The sequence below is a fragment of the Mastomys coucha genome, unplaced genomic scaffold, assembly GCF_008632895.1.
Source record: "Mastomys coucha isolate ucsf_1 unplaced genomic scaffold, UCSF_Mcou_1 pScaffold15, whole genome shotgun sequence".
Taxonomy (NCBI): Eukaryota; Metazoa; Chordata; class Mammalia; order Rodentia; family Muridae; genus Mastomys; species Mastomys coucha.
In genome coordinates, this window is record NW_022196897.1 from 64,904,944 (window position 1) to 64,922,419 (window position 17,476).

Below are 17,476 nucleotides of genomic sequence, written 5' to 3' on the forward strand. Positions count from 1 at the left end.
CGTGAGTTCTGAGCTCTGTGTCTTTCAGACCTTGCTCTCTCAGTCCTCCCTTCCTGGTGCCTTTGGTCCTCCCTGCCTCCTTCTCGCCTCTGGTCTCGTGCCTGGTGGCCCCTGGTTAGCTTATCTACTTCTTCACCTCTGGGCTTCCCTTGTCTCTTCTTTCTTGTATCTTTAGCTGCGTGCAAAAAAATGAATTATAGTTAGTTTTTATATTAATATAAATTCATAATTTAACAATAACATTTACCAACATACTGTAAAGCACTTATTTGTATAAACTGGATACAAAACCAAACTGAAAAGCCTAAAAATAGACTATTTTAAAAGATGAAAATTCTAAAATATGTCATTAATAGTTACTATGTAATTAGTTTCAAACTCAAGTTTCCGTAAGAATTTTCAATAAACTATAGCAAATAAAAACCAATCCATCAATTAGAAAATGTGCATTGCCATGTGCATACTCTAACACCATCAGAGCTGCTTGTCAGCTGAAATGGAGCTGCAGGCAGCCCTGGTACATAACCAAGACACATGGTCAACCAGCCCAAACCACGTTCTACCGGGGATGAGGGTACCTGTGTTCTCATCACAGAATCAGTGTGCTTCCACCAAAGCCTATGGTGCTCTCAGTCACTGGCCATATGACCAAGAGCTGGGTTATGACAGCTACGAACTCAGTGAGAGCCACGGACTCTTCATTTCTGATACAAACTTCTAAAGAAACCTTGAATAATTTAGCTTTACTGATGTAATCCCAAATATAGGGAGATAAATCACCATTTTAAGTTAAACTTAGTCACTATTAATTTGAATTCATGAATCGAAAAGCACTGAGATGACTAAAATTTCACAAATCCTTTCACTACAAAAAGAAATACAACAGGGAATCTTGGCCCGACTCTACCCAAATGCCAGTGTACCAAGCCCTTTCTTCTGCTAAGTGACTGTCGATGGTTCAGGGTGTACTAGTGGCCTGCCAGTCAGAACTTCCTTCTTGGGCTGCAGCTGCCCAAGCAGCAGCCATATGGCTCAGTGCTAAGCCCATGTCTCTGGCTCATTGTACAGTCAGGGCTCTGCCAACGTTACACCTCTGCCATGCAACAATATGCAAGCCCCTTGGCCGTGCCTGCTTCTCTGCTTTCTAATTTGGAGGCAGTTCACACTACTTTTATGCTAATACTTTAATAATGAAGCACTTCTCTGCAAAATTGTATGATAAGGCAAATTAACTTAGAATCAGCAAACTTTCTTACTGCAAAATTCAAGCTGAGCTATCATCTGTCCTCAAAATAGATGCCATAAAATATAGTCTGTGACATTCAAAGAGCTGTTATATGACTGGTGCCGCATTCTTCCAATCCAGGACTAGAGTTTCTGGGAGCAAATGCACTCCTGCTCTAAGAAGACAGAATGTGAAGAGCCCCTCAGTTCTGGTTGTCATACAGCACGCCAAGTACTTTCAAATGTAACACAATAGGGAATCACAGCATGAGTATCTGCTGTCCAACCTAAGGCTGAGGAGGGAGGCTGCTACACTGACACAGCACTCCAACATAACAATAACTTCAGATACGCAGACACTCCTTCACCTGCATGGCCCCAGAGGCTCTACCGAAGAAAGCAGAGCAGGTCTGAGGTTAAACTACACAAACCTTTTCAGAAAACATGGATCAGAAGAAACTGAAAAAGGATTTCAATAGAGCATCCTTTTCCTGGTGTAAAAGGCACATACATACTGAGAGGAACTGGACATCTGTTAGAACTTTCCATCTGTTTGAATGCACTGAAGGTCTGCAACATTTGTGATGCTAGAATGAAAGATGTACTCACGGAAAGGATGGGAGCTTGTGCAAAGAAAGGAACAACCTGAGATCAGCAACTGCAAAGTCTCAAAGTGAAATGAGGGCTGGCAGGAGGGTTCAGTGGTAAAGAAAATTGCCCAGCCTACAGACCTGAGCTTTATCCGTGGGTCCCACATGACAAGAAAATCAACTCCTGAAACTTGATCTGATCTTCACACAGGTGGAACAGACAAACATACAAGTGTGCACATGTACACACACACACAAATGCAATGAAAATATCTTTTAAAAAGTAAAATGATTTGAACAAAAGCACCTGGAGTGTAACTCATAGACTAATACAAACAGTTGTAAGGTCATGGTATAAAGATAAGGCTGGGAGAAGGGCAGTGGTGGTGCTCACCTTTAATCCCAGCACTTGGGAGGCAGAGAGAGGCGGATTTCTGAGTTCAAGGCCAGCCTGATCTACAGAGTGAGTTCCAGGGCAGCCAGGGCTACACAGAGAAACCCTGTCTCGACAAACCAAAAAAAAAAAAAAAAAAAAAAAAAAAAAAAAAAAAAAAAAAAAAAAAAAAAAAAAGGTAAGGCTGGGTAAATAAAAGAAGAAAAGGGACAGTTTTTCTCTTGTAGAAATTCAATTACTAATCCACAAAGAAAATAGATAAATTATCATTAGGCAAACACCATAGAGAATGCCCTAAAGATGGCTGCCAAAGTGACTGAGGAAAAGTTGGAGACAGATTTGAACAAAATGAAATGAAGTGTTTATCTGAAGAAATTCAACAACACTTTCTTAACTTAGTGATGACAGTTGATATCAGTTAATTAGGACATCCCAGCAATTCTACATCCCTTGAGTAGATGTGCTAAGAGCAGAGCATTTCCATGACATTCTGTCTAAATGCCAAATCTGGTAGTTGGACTGAGAAAGGTGGACTCATATTTGAATGTCTGGTCCCCAGTTGGTAGAACTGTTTCGAGAGGAGTAGAAGGTGTGGCCTTGTTGGAGTCACTAGGGCAGCTGGAGTGGGCTTTAAGGTTTCAAAAGGACATGCCCTCTCCCTCAGGCTTGCAGGTATGATGCAAGTTCTCAGCTACTGCTACAGGGCCATGCCTATGTGCCTGCTGCCATGCTCCCATGGCATGGTCATGATGCCATGATGGTCATGGACTGGCCCTTTCCAACTCTAACTCCCAATGAATTCTTTTTTCTGTCAGTTGCCATGGTTATGGTGACTCTTCACAGCAGCAGAAAAATAACTATGACATCAACTTTTATTCTGTTCTTAAGAAAATATCAAATAAATATCTACCCTGAAGGACTTCAATGTGACCAGAAGCTTCAAAGAAGTTTGGAAGCCCTAACAGAAATATAAACAGGTTCATGAAAGAAGGAAAAAGGACTGCTGTGGGTCATGTAGGAGATATGACAACGAGCTTTAGAACTCATGGAATGCAGCCCATCGGTTACTACAGCCATGATGGGTGCACCTCTGCTGCGTGTAGTTTTACACCCTATTGCCTTTAGCTCTGGGAGGTGACGGCACTATCGCCCCCACCGGCTTTCCTTGAGTCCTTGGACAAAAGACATAGACATAAAGTGTTTAATTTTAACTTGTCTTTTTGGCACACTTGTTAGGCACAACTATCTCAACCTGGAAAGTACTCCCTTATCAATTTCTTATCTCCGTCTAGCCTACCTGCTCTAAACTTCAGCTGCTAAACTCCCCTGACCACCCATCTGTATGTAGGAGCAGCCTGTGTGGCCACTCTGTTTTGAGATCTCACATGGGTGTTAGTCTTCTCTCTCCAAAACATGGCAAGCCCATTCTCTTCTTCCTTTTGTCTTCCTGCCTCCTCCGTTCTCTTCCCCACATTCCCCTCCATGCTCCAGGGACCCGGAAGCCCCGCCCATATCTTTTGCCCAGCAACTGGCCCATGGCTTTCTTTACTGATAATTGGGGAACCAATTGGGGAACAGGACCTTAGCATCAGAACTGCCCCTACACACCTTGGTGAGGCATGACCCCGAGGACTATGTGTCTTGGGGACTTCATGCTGTTATGGAGTTCTGCTCTGTTTGCTGCCCTCACATCCTTCTTGATCTAAGAATTGTATGAAAACTCTAAGGGGCTTCCAGCCCCTCACTGGGCAGTATCTCTAGCACTCACAATAATAGTGTTTGATCTTTTTGAGGCATTGTTGCTGGAGCAGATTAATGATTCAATCACTAGAGAAGAACTTAGAGATACAGAATGTTAGCAATGACCACCACCCTTAGAAAACATTTGGAAAAATAAATTCTTAGTGAAGCAAGGTTGAGATGTTTTTGCTACTGGGTCTGATGTAAAAAATCTTAGGGAACGATTTGAAGTTCAGAAAGGCACACTGAGTAGTTAAGCTAGGGACCTTCTATGGTCAGGGAACAAAAACAATCGTAGGTAGCACTGGCTGACGTGACTGTCCCTGAGGCTGGATGGTGATGATGGACAGCTTCCTAATGGAATTTCTTAAGAATTGCCAATGAGCAGATATGCATTCTAAGAATTTACAGTAGATATGATTTTTATATAAAAGTTTAGATTTGTGATGCTTTTAATATTCTTACAAGATTACTTTTAAAGATAAATAATAATTACTTCTTTCATTGTAATCGAAACTTGCTGTCTGCCAGTAAGAGAAACAGGCTGAGAAAACTACCCTCCTTGATTAGTTTACAAATGCACATGGGTTCTTGGGAATAATTTGTTTTCTTTACCTGTACTAAATAATGTTATTTCTTATAAAGTTACTGGGGAGCATATTGTTTCTTCCATAGTCATTCATTAGAAGAAAACTTAAACATAATCACATTGTAATTTTATACTGCTTGAAAGATTTTCTGGAATATATAAGCTATGGAAGAAAGAATGAAGTGTGGGGCTGGAATATTGTTCCATCCATCAACTATGTCCTTGTATGTGTATGTGTTAAATTTATGTGAGTGTGTGTTGGGACTTTGCTCCTTCCACCTTCCAAGTATGTGTGTATATGGACATATCTGAATGGGTGAAAAGCTTGGAGCCTGCTGGTTAGAGCTCTGTTTCATGTGTGAATATTTATGGTTGTATATATGCATACATGTATGTATGAAGTTATTCAACTCTGCCTTTTGTTTCACCCACTTTGTGTGTAGGGAAGGGGGAAGGGGAAAGGAGGGAGGGAGAGAGAGAGAGAAAGAGAGAGAGAGAGAAAGAGAGAGAGAGAGAGAGAGAGAGAGAGAGAATTTTCTTTCTGTCTCTTTCTTGCTGGCCCCAGTGAGAGAAGGGGGGAGAGCGGGAGGGAGGGAGGGAGGGAGGGAGAGAGAAAAGGGTGGGGGGAGAGAATTTTCTCTTTCTGTCTCTTTCTTGCCAGCCTCAAGGAGCTAAAAGAACTCAAGAGTTTTTCACTGGCCACAGGGAGTGCCAGCCCCAGTAAATTAAGCTTTGTTCCCTCAGAGAAAAGCCTGCTAAGTAATTTCTCTAATCCATTGATAGCAGCCTTTGTCAGTATCTGAACTGACCCAGTCAGCAACTCTAAGCACTGACCCCAACAGCTGTCTGCCTCAGTTTACCCACCCCATGGATGCCAAAAGTAGTAATTGGCATTCTGGCACCCTGACTCACCCTGCATCTGTTGCTTTACTCCTCATGAAATTCAAATGAGACATGTTAACAGTATTGTTCAGTGTGAATTTCCGTAGTTTTATTGATAATTACATTGTTTGTATGAGAAGCTAACTGAGGAAAGTTAGGTAGAGGATATATGTGGATCCTCTCTTGTATATTGTGATTTTCCTGTAAGTGTGAAGATAGTTCAAGATAATATGTAAAATTAAAAACATGAACTTGTTAATAAAACAAGAACCAAACATCCCCAAATTTAGGGACGTTAGAAAGAAGTGCAGAGAAGTAAGCTAGGTTGTAGCCACCTCCTCTTGGGAGCATCTGCTGATCCCGGGTTGCTGCTGAGGGAAAAAAACAAAAGACAATAGATCTCTGGCAGCTCACAGACACAAATGTGAACTACTTAACCTGAAATATATACATGCAATACACACACACACACACACACACACACACACACACACACACACACACACAAATACACAGAGAGAGAGATAGAGATAGAGAGAGAAACTGAGAGAGAAAGAATACAGTAAAGCTAAACCCTAAAAAATAAAAAGTTAACTCAAAAAGGGAGAAGAGCCAGATCTGAGCAAAAGAGAAAATATCCAAATGGCCAATAACAATGTTATGCTCAGCTTTATTAGTGATGGAGAAAATGCAAATTAAAATGAAAGCTATAAGGCAGTATCATCATTAGGATGGTTAAAATTAGAAACATGGCCAATATACACCTGGGAAGAGTGAAACTTGGAATAATCACTTAGAAAACTGGTGCTATTTACTGAAACTACATATATCCACATCCTACAGCAGTAACTCTCTCTGTAGCTACATAACTAAAAAGAAATGGACACATGGGCATTCCTCAAGTTAAGATGAGAGTATGTCTTGAAGTTGACATGTCATAAAATGTTTTTAATACTCCTAACCACAAAACCCACAATTTATTACAGCCTTCCTTAAGCATGTTCACAATACTTACGTTTGTCTGCAGGTAGACATCACAGAAGGGTTACTCACACAGAGGAGCTCAAGAAGAGAGAAAAATTCAGGCTTCTAAGTACTATTTCTATTGACTCTATCATTGAAGATTAAAAAAACAAGAATACAAGGTAATGATAAATACACACACGTATGTATATGTGTGTATATATGCACATATGTATAAATATAATATATATGCACACACATACATACATACATATAAATATGTATACACATACACACACAAAACAGGGACTGCAGTGAAGGACAGCCTGGACTGCGTAATGAGGAGAAGAATATGTATATTTTTCTCCATATGCACATATGACATCAGACATGTTCAAGTACGATGTGGGATCAATTATAAATGTAAGAATATTTTGTGAACATAACAATGAAGGAAATATTCCATACAAAGAAGTCCATAATTAATAATTATAAAGTTAAAACAGGCATGTGGCACAAGGCTCTAAACCTACCACTTGAGAAGTAGGGGCAGAGAAGACCAGGTTCAAGGCTAGCTCCTGCCAGAGAGTAAATGAACAGACAATCTAGACTGCATATAAAACTCCAAAAAACAAATGAAACACAACATCCAACAACAAACAAGCCAGGCAAACACTGGGAAGATGACGTTTATAGCAGGATTGCTGAAAACCCAGCACTTGGGAGGCTGGGGGATGCAGGGACGGCAGTTCAAGATGAGTCTGGGCTGCACAGTGAGAAGACTAGCTTTAACTCTGTTCTAAGACCTTGTCTCAACAAAACAAGAGGCAAGACTAACTAACAGACTTACAGATCAGAAAAGCAGCTGTCATGAAAAGGGGAGTAGGCTAGCAGGCCCAGGAGGAGCCAGGAGGAGCAAAGACGAGTTCTAAAGTACCAGCACTTCTTGATCTGGGGGAGCGCTATGTATGGCTAAGCCCTAAATGAGAGGTACAATGAATATGATGATGTCAAGTAGCCACATAAAGCTTGACTACTACAACTAAAACCTAATTGCTTTGGAATAAAGCCTCAGGATGGAACCTATAAACTAGAACATGGACATCCCTGGAACTGCAGTTGCCAATGAATTATCTCTGTCTAAGAGGCTTCTAAAACAGATATAACACTGCAGACTGTAAGTGACAGATGATCGTCTCCATTAGTAAATGTTTTAAATAGATGGCAAAAGTAAATAAGCAGCAATGGAGCCCCGCACTTCTTAGAAATGAGCAGGATACTATCTGAATGAGCCTTGATACCTGAGGCAGAGCTCTCACTGCTGGAGGAGGAGGAGTCACTTGCTTCACTGGAGGACTCTGAGCTGCTCTCACTGCTGTCAGAATCTGAGTCAGAGGAATCAGATGCTGAGGAAGACTCTGAAGATGAAGATGTCAGGGCCGGTTTCTTTTGCTCAGCTTCTGGTTTCTGGGCTACGATGACCTTGGGTGTATTTTTCAGATGTTCTCGAAGTTCATCCCTAACAGAAAAGTAATGTGTTACATTATGTCTACTTGTGAGATAATTTTGTAACTAAAGATAAAAGTCTGCAAATGGTCCTTACGTCAATCCTCCAAGACCTATGGAAGTGAAGAAGTTGATGGCAAACCGGGTATTGCGTGGGTTGTCTCGGGGTAACAGTCCTTCAAAGAATGGCTGAAGAGTTCTGAAACAGAAAAAGGAATGAAGGAAATGGAGAAAGGAAAAATGAAAGCTCCTATAGCCACTTATCAGATTTTCTACATATTACATCAGTAAGTGAAATATAAGAAAGTGGTTTATGCATTTATACATAAGGCTGCCTAAATATAATAGGCAACGAGAACAATTCACTGAGTTTGCTTCTTTAAGAACAATTTCTCTGTGGTTTGTATGTGTGTGCAGGGAAGATGGCATTTGGGAGCTGGCTCTTTCCTTCCACCTGTGGCTGTCAGGGATCCAGCTTATTTCAGACTCAGTGTCCTTTACACACTGAGACATCACACTGGCCCTTAAAGCTGATTTCTGTAATTACACAACAGATTAGAAACTTCATGCACACACTAAGAAATACATGGAATACACCGATGGCAAATAACATGTGTATATGGTTATTTGCACACAAGTATATATATGGTGGGCATGCACAGAAAAGCATAAATGCCTTCCTTAGCTTTATTTTCATGTACATATGTATGCACATGTAAACTGTGTAAAAGTACTGGAAAAGAGTAGGAAGTTGGCAACAGGTATTTCAGAGAAGAGTAAATTAACAGGAAGACTGACTAAGTTTGTTAGACAGATCAAAGACAGCCTCTGCAGTCACAGTGGTAAGGACGCAGGCGTCACTTCACTACAAGTTTCATGGTGCTGGTGTGTCTAGAGTGCAGCTTCCTGAGGAGGGAGATGAGCCTGATAAAGTAGACACATTACATGGAACCAAAGAGTGAAGATCTAGGTTAGAGACTCTTGGCAACCACTGCACTGGGTGCAGGTCTTTGATCAACATTTAACCAAAGTGGAGAAATGAGATACTGGAATAATGTGTGGCATGAGCAGAATGGATTAGAAGCCAACTGTAGTGATAATGAGCAATCAGAGTACACAAGTACTAAGAAAGGTGAAATGGGAATTATGTGACAGAGAACAAAGCCTAGGACAAAGCCCAGAGAGGTGCATGCTGTCTCAGGCCTTGAGGCATGCTCACCTTACCCTAAGTCCTAGAGGGCTCCTAACTGTGAGAGTACAACTGTATGTGCTACCATGAGGGAACTCCTACAGATAGGAAGACTACATTTAAACTGTTGAGTCAACTTACTCATCTTTTAACCTCGCATTCAGTTTAGGAAGACCCATGTATTCACACAGTTCCTGGAAGAAGATCTTGACAAAAATCCTACTAGACGATGTTGTGGTTTCTTCACTCAGTTTTATACATTCAAGAACCTGAAAATTAAGAGAGAATGGAAAAATATTTGTTTGTTTTTGTCTTAAAAGACAAGCCCAGTGGCCAAGTAGTTTATATTCTCTCAGGATGACTAGGAATGTTCACCTCTGAACACATCCCTCATGCTGACAGGGAGTCTTTCTTGGCAAAGGTAAGACTTCTCTATATTAATTTCCCAATGCTAAGGCAGATGGTACAGAAATAGGCTCCATTCTTTTTCTTGAGGGAGGTGCTTTTTATAGCTGAGAAGATATCCTGTCGAGCTTATAACATCAAAGTAAAGATTGCTCACAAACTTCCCTCAGCAGAATGTGGCGTACACCAGGGACTAGGCAAAGTGCCACCAAGAGCATTAGCTATAGTAAGTTAGCACATACACACACAAAAGTAAAAACAAAACCAAAATGATGGATGATGTATCCTGAAAATTAAGTTTATAGCTTTTACAAACTAACCTGTGAACACAGACTTTAAAAGCAAAACAGAAGAAAAAAAAAGCCCCATAGCTTTTATGGATTGAGTGTTCTGGAAGCCTATTTTTAGCCAATTGTTTAAAACTTGGCTTCTTTTCTAGAAAAGGCAAAATGATTAGAACATGGTTATTATGATTAGTTGCTTGGTTGGCTGAAAAGTGTCAGTTGAATATGGTTGGATATACTTAGTCCTTAAGTACTACATATAAACTTATCTGATACTCCTATGAGCACGGATGGAGACTCACTCCACCATCAGTTTGTGGTACTTTACATTGTTATCTTCTTCTTTTCTTTTGAGATGTGATTTCTCTCTATTAAAATTCTTTTAGCAACTTTACTTCACTTAGACTATAGGACTTTTTATGGCATATGATTGCCATATACTTAACTTTTCTCTTACATGGTAACTTTCCTAACATAAATACATGGTAACATTCCTAAAATAAATCCTTTGATTGTTCATTACCAAGAATTGTGACTGGACATGCAGATCATAGCTACCTAACAGCATTGGAATGAACAGTAATTCCATAATAAATATGGGATTAATGCTAAATTTGCTGTGCATTTTCCCATTAAGAATGCCTTTCTTTGTTCTACGTACGATCACAGGACCTCCTTCCCATTGCTTAAACAAAAGTGTCTACTTATTACAGCCTCCTAGAACAATCCTTTCTCTTGAGTCTAAATTAGAGGAACTTTGGAAAAGTTGCTCTTTCAGGAAATATGGACAGTAATTCTGAGGCACAAGTGCCACCAAAATAGGGATATGTGTCTCTCCTTTGTTGTATGAGTATGGACAAATATGCACAGATGTCAAATATGTAAATACATCTTATTTCCCTGAAAATATTGCTATTCATCACTACTGAAAAGCAGCATGGGTTTGGGCTGCCATATATGATCTTCAACAGTATTTCTTACACATGCATATTATTTGCCTTATGATTCCATGCTACATGAATGTGTTTCGAAGATAGCAGGTGCAGTCAAAGTACACTACACATTCACTTTAATTCACGTTTACCGATAGAATAAATATGGCCATGCCATAATTAATGTATATTTGACAGTAACAGGGGATTATAAATGAAGAACACTGACCCAATTACTTACACTCCATGGAAGTGAATCTGTGTATAAAAGGTGAGCAAACATCTTAGCAACATTTCTCAATTTGTTTGTCTCTAAGCGATGGATGGTGTCATACTGTTCCTTGAATATACTTTCAAATGATTCCATATATTCTTTTTTCAGCATACAAAACCGCTATAGAGAAGAAAACTGAAAGTCAACCCCAGCAGAAACTGCATGTCAATACAACTGAACTTACTATTCTTAAATTTACTAAGTTAAATGTTTGTAAACACCTTCAAGAGACATCTATCACCCTATCTTTCTATGGTAAATGATGTTCAAAAAAGTTACAGAAACAGTTTCTCTCTATCTGGATTTATATATTAAAATAAAGTTATACATTTAGATGATCCTAAACAGATACATTTTGCACTCTATCTGCCTTGTAAATTGTTTATAGATATACTTTAGGGACCAGAAGGATGGATCAATGCTTAGTATTTCATGTGCTCTTACAGAGGACCCAAGTTAAGTTCTCAGCAGCCTCATCAGGCAGCTCCAAGCAGCCTGGAACTCCGGTTCCAGAGGGACCCCTCACCTCTTGCCTGCCTACATAGGTACCTGCACTCACATGCACATACCTGACACATACAAAGACACAATTAAAAATGACACAAACATTTAATTTTTTTAGGTCATGTTTCCTCTATGCTGCCTAAACAGGTCCTGACTTCAGTAATTGCTTTGAATTTTTGAAGACCATTTAGTTGTTTTGTCTTGGGAAATTGTTACAAAGTATTTATAATTTCAAAAAGTTGTAGAAAAATGGTAACAAATTTAATGTGCTACAAAATGAAGTGGGAAAGGAAACTGAAAGGGGGAACAATGTGCTCACAGGGAAAAAACCAAAACATGTTGTTAATTAAGGATAGACCAGACCACAAAATACAATCATTAATTCACTATATTATTGTTAGGAATTCTCTTGGGATTTATATTAAATCCTGACATAAAATCAAGGTTGTAACTCACCCCAGCTAACAAGCCAAAAAATTTTTCATAGGTCCTTTGCTGGGCACAGCAATCAAGTATCATGTTGCAGAGTTCTTTCTGTTTGGAAAGAAAATTTGCATTAATGACTCAGAACACAATGGAGCTATGTTATATGACAATTTACAACCACAACAGTGACTGTGTTTTCAAACTAGACTTTTAAAATTTTTGAAAACCTTGAGAAATTGTTTTTAAAAACTCAATGTCAAGTTTATCATTTTAAAAAAGCTTTTAGACTAGCTGATATCATCTAAAGCTATTTATGATAATTTGATTAAATGACATTCTAAATCAAAAGTATGAATCACTTGTAAACAATTTAGGGCACAAACCAGGCCATGCCATGACACTATTCTATCTTTAAAGACTTCTGTGTGGAATTCTTTTATATTTATTTTCACCAACACAAATACCTAAGATTTAGATTAAACTTATATTTAGATACATAGTGTACTGGCTGGTTTTGTGTGTTAACTTGACACAGGCTGGAGTTATCACAGAGAAGGGAGCTACAGTTGGGGAAATGCCTCCATGAGACCCAGCTGTGGGGTATTTTCTTAATTAGTGATCAAGCGGGTAGGGCCCCTTGTGGGTGGTGCCATCATTGGGCTGGAGTGTTGGGTTCTATAAGAGAGCAGGCTGAGCAAGCCAGGGGAAGCAAGCCAGTAAGGAACATCTCTCCATGGCCTCTGCATCAGCTCCTGCTTCCTGACCTGCTTGAGTTCCAGTCATGACTTCCTTTGTGATCAACAGCAATGTGGAAGTAAGCTAAATAAACCCTTTCCTCCCCAACTTGCTTCTTGGTCATGATGTTTGTGCAGGAATAGAAACCCTGACTAAGACACATAGTATGGAAAAAACAAAACACAAGTATTTACAGAAGCACAAATGGTCACTTTTTCAATATAAATGACCTTTTACTTGATTAAAAAAATGTAAAAAAATAAATAAAAGAAAGGAACAAGTTTATGACTCAATTTTCTAAGTCCTAAAATGAAATGTTTGATTACAGACCTACCTACAGGGGGATGACCATTCTATGTACAGGTCTATCCACAAAAAAATGGACACTCTATGTACAGACCTATCTACAGAGGGAAATCTAAAGATGATGGACCAGTCCTGTAACTGCTGAAAGATATTGCTCAACCAGCTATTTAATTGCTTTGAAAATCCTTTCTGTGAAAAATGTTTGAACTAATGAATAAAGCCTTGATAAGAAAATCTGCTATCACAAATGGTTGACATCTAATTAACTGACAAGTACAGTTTAATAATTCCTAAAATGCTTCTAAGGGAGCAGACAACAGTTCCATGAGAAATGATTCAGGTAACATAGCAAGCGGAGACAGAATGAGGCCACTGTACAAGTACTTTTTCTAGAAATCACTTATTAGAATGTCTGCATTTTTACAAACACTCTACATTACATTCTCTAAGTACAAACGAGCCTATACGAATTAAATGTGCATTCCTTCAGTTAAGTTTTTATTTTTAAAATTTCAATGAACTATTTTAAAATTTTGTCACAGTTACTAAGGTATGATCTAAGTACAAATTGTTAGCAGTTAAAAAAAAAGGTAAATAAGCATTTATATCTATGTAAGCAAGCAATTTGTGTCAGAGACCTCAGAGTACAAATGCTGGACAACAGAATAGACAGGAACAGGAGCCTGCACTGTCTAACATGATAGCCATTAGCTACCAGCAGCTATTTAAGCTATTTACAACTATTAGTTCCTTAGTCACAGTATATATATTCTGCATGATCAACAGCTGTATGTGCCTAGTTGCTGCTGTCCTGAACAGGGCAGCATTAAATGTGTCCTCACTCAAGAGTTCTAGTGCTGCTCTAGAAACAGACGGTTTACCAAGCAGCAGCCTTGCCATCAGAGTGCTTTCAGACACAAAGAAAACAGAAAACCAGTCACAAGTTAATCCAATTAAGTAAAATGTTTATGAATGTGTTAAGTTCTAGAATGATACATTTTGTCAAAATTTCATCTGGTACTGAAAACTGAAAGCCTTTCTAAATTATGCCATTAGATTAACTTGATATATAATATAAAATTCACTTTCAATTTTTCCTACTAGTATTGTACTGTCCAATATGTTAATCATATTTTGACAAAATGCAGTAACAGACCAATCCCATTGCTGTCAGAGCCACTCACAGTATTAATTAATCACTCTCTTCCCTAGACTACGTACAATGATAAGTACTATTACCTATAGTTTGTGATCAGTTTTTAACCTATCCATTAAACATCTGAGTAATTTTAGGAGTCTATTAGCATACAAAAATAGATGCATTAAGATACATCCAAATAGTAATAATCAAAATATGCTGAGGACAGCTCTAGAACAACTACCCTTTAGATTAGCACTGTTAAAAATCGTAATGACTTAATTACATTTCTCAAATGTAACATGGTCACACAGTAATTTCAGTGTCAATTCTAATTATAAAGGTTAATCTACTGATTTATTTCCTTCTAAGAATGACATATCAACTATAGTCAAGAATACATACAGGAATTGTTATTAGGGTATAGACTACACAAACTAAAAAGGAAAACAGGTATTTGTAATTTGAAAATAATTTGGTTTTATAAAATTTCAGCATTTCAGTAATGAATCAAGGATTTTTTCCCCCTATAAATGCCCAAGCACTAATTATTTTACAGGCTAGGGTCAGTTTAACATTGGTCAAAGGTGTTCCTTCTGCTGCTGTGGTATGAAAACAACAGGGTCAGTCAGTGAGCATGGGCATGTTTTCACTCCAATAAAGCTTTACTTAGGAAAACAGGAAGTGGGTCTACAGCAGTGTACCAATCACTATAGATAACATTTAGTCCTGACACAGCTCAGGACCAAGAGACTGGAAATGAACAGCCTATTGGAACACACACATTCACTATTCCATCTGTGCAGGTCTATTATATGTAAAACTAGATGTGAGGAACAATTCCACCAAAGCATGGGCTAAGGGCTAAGGAATATGATGACAACTAGGAAAAACATTACAAAAGTCTTTATTCAATAAATACAAAAGTGTTTATTATCCTTAGCATTAGGGCTCTGATAGTTCACAGTGTAATAATTATGAGACTTTAAGAACCATGAAGTTAACAGAAGACCTAAGTACTTAGTGCATCATTAAATCCCTGACCCTTTGCTCTGTCTGACACAAAGTATACAATTAATTTCTTTTCCTATGAATAAGTTGATGAATGAAACAATAATACAAATGCATCTGTACACAACTTCAGCACACATGTGACTGCTGTAGCTCCTATCAAAATAATTCTTTAGTGCATACATAAGATAGGGACCAGGTAATACTGAAGAGCAGTTCACAGGCAACCACCCAGAAGTTCCGTGTAAGTGCCATGCTTAGAGACTAATACTCCAGTGTGCCATCAACAGGAGATGCAACCTACTAGGACACAGAACGAAGAGCCCCAGGAGTCCTAAGCCTTGGTTTAGAATAAAATTACAAAAACTCATATTTATATGTGTATTTATAATTTTATTATTTCAATTCACAAAACCTATTAACCGTCTTAACCATTTTAATAATCAATATGTACTTCCTAATAGAAAAAAAAGGCAGCGACATACTGTTTGGCTCTCAGCAAACTCCATTTTCAGCAACTTGTGTGCACATTCTTCAAAATCTAAACTATGGAGACAAGATAGTCATAATAAATAAATTGTAGTGCTCTTTGCCTATCATTACCTGATTATTGTTTTAGCTATAAATATATATAATATTCCAGCACACAGAGACTAGCCCTTAACTCTACAAATGACAAAGTATAAGCATGTCAGCATGAGGAACCATAAACCTTGCTATGTAGAAGCAAGACCCAAAGGACACACACAATATAATCCTGTGTTCCAAACAGGTAAACCCATGGATATAAAAAGTCTGAAAGGACCAAAGTAATTGCTAATGGAAACAGAATTGATTATGGAGTGTCAAAAACATTTTGGCAATATTTGAACAACTTTGCAAATACTCTAAAACAATTAACTGCAGATGAGAAAGCATACATTTTTCAGTGTGTGTGTATAAACATGCACATATATGCACATACCTATATATACATAAATATTTACATATATATACATATATACATATATATATTCGTCCTTTTAAAGCATATGATTCTGAAGTTGCATTAGCTATAAATATTACATGTATTACCATTGCTGAGTATTTTAGGCATTTTAAGTGGCAAAACAAAATTATTTCCTGTTTTATAACAATAATAAGGGTTATAAAAATGCATTTGTGAACTATTATCTTCTTGACATGATTGTTGCACTGGGAGGGGTTGGTACCGTGGCCCATTCTGGACCATATGCAGGGTAACAAAAAGTTAAGTACAAAAGGGAGGAGCAGTATTAGGTGTGAGAGTAGATGGGCAAGATGTACAGAGGGTCAGGTAATTGAACAGGATTGTATAGCAATGGGGGATAGCCACCAGCAAGTTCCAGATGCCAGGAAAGAGGCTCCTGGGATCCAACAGGGATGGGATTAGCTGAAATTGCAACCTCATAGGAAGAACAACAATATCAACCAACCAGACGCCCCGCCCCCAAGAGCTCCCAGGGACTAAACCACCAACCAAAGAATAAACATGGAGGTACCCATGGCTCCAGGTGCATATGTAGCACAGGATGGCCTTGTATGGCATCAACGGGAGAGGAGGCCCTTGGTCCTGTGAAGGCTCGATGCCCCAACATAGGGGCAATCCTCAGTTCTGTAAAAATCCCAGATTCCCCCAAGTGATTACATGAAATGCCCTCACACTATCTGACTCAGTCACTTCATTTCATCAAGCCTAGAGGCTATAAAGAACAGAGAAACAGAAACCTCACATACATACACGCGCGTGTGCATGAGGGGGACAAGGATCTGTAATCCAACCTCCTTTCAGGGTAGGCAAGCAGTGGTGACATGTAGTGTCCCGTCTTGAGCTGGTTTGTCTGTTTTCAATTAAGACAGCAGAGGCACAGCTCTGTTCTACTAATCTTCTCCAAGCTGACATGTATCAGACCATGTCCTATACTCTTACCAAGTCATGACTAGACATTGGATCATGTATTTTAGTTAGTGATCACCCATTTGTTCCCTTTATTGTTGTCCAATAAACAAAAGCCCTTGGCTCATGTTTCCTAAGGCTTTCTGTAAAGAGTTTACCCACAATAATGTTTTTGTGAATCTAATAAAATTCAGCACTCAGTTTGGCTGCTTAAAAAAAATGAAGTTAATCTACTGCTTTTGGTGAGCAATGACACATTTCATTGTCTGATATTTGATAATAAACATTTTTTAATGAGATTTTATCACTGAAGAGTCTCATTTTTAAATCCTCCATAGTGCATCTACTGATCACTTGTACTTTTCTGGTAATATGTGTGGGTTTTTAAGGCTAGTAACCACTGTCACAGATAAGTGCATGGGCTGGTAGTCTTTGACAGTCATGTAAGGCACAACGGCAAGGAAGAGCT

The 17,476-nt window shown here is 38.7% G+C and overlaps 1 protein-coding gene across 1 annotated transcript in view; it reads right to left on the reverse strand.

The window, feature by feature from the left end:
- Positions 1–5: 5 nt before the first annotated feature.
- Positions 6–17,476, reverse strand: part of Cwc22 (CWC22 spliceosome associated protein homolog) — a gene marked incomplete at its 3' end in the record, with an annotated part of 48,951 nt that continues 31,480 nt past the window's right edge. The window contains exons 14-20 of the mRNA XM_031370770.1: positions 15,578–15,638; positions 11,933–12,010; positions 10,940–11,092; positions 9,219–9,346; positions 7,986–8,087; positions 7,684–7,901; positions 6–175 (exon numbers count right to left, since the gene is read on the reverse strand). Of these exons, the coding sequence (XP_031226630.1) occupies positions 6–175; positions 7,684–7,901; positions 7,986–8,087; positions 9,219–9,346; positions 10,940–11,092; positions 11,933–12,010; positions 15,578–15,638 (910 nt within the window). The remainder of the gene's footprint in view (positions 176–7,683; positions 7,902–7,985; positions 8,088–9,218; positions 9,347–10,939; positions 11,093–11,932; positions 12,011–15,577; positions 15,639–17,476) is intronic.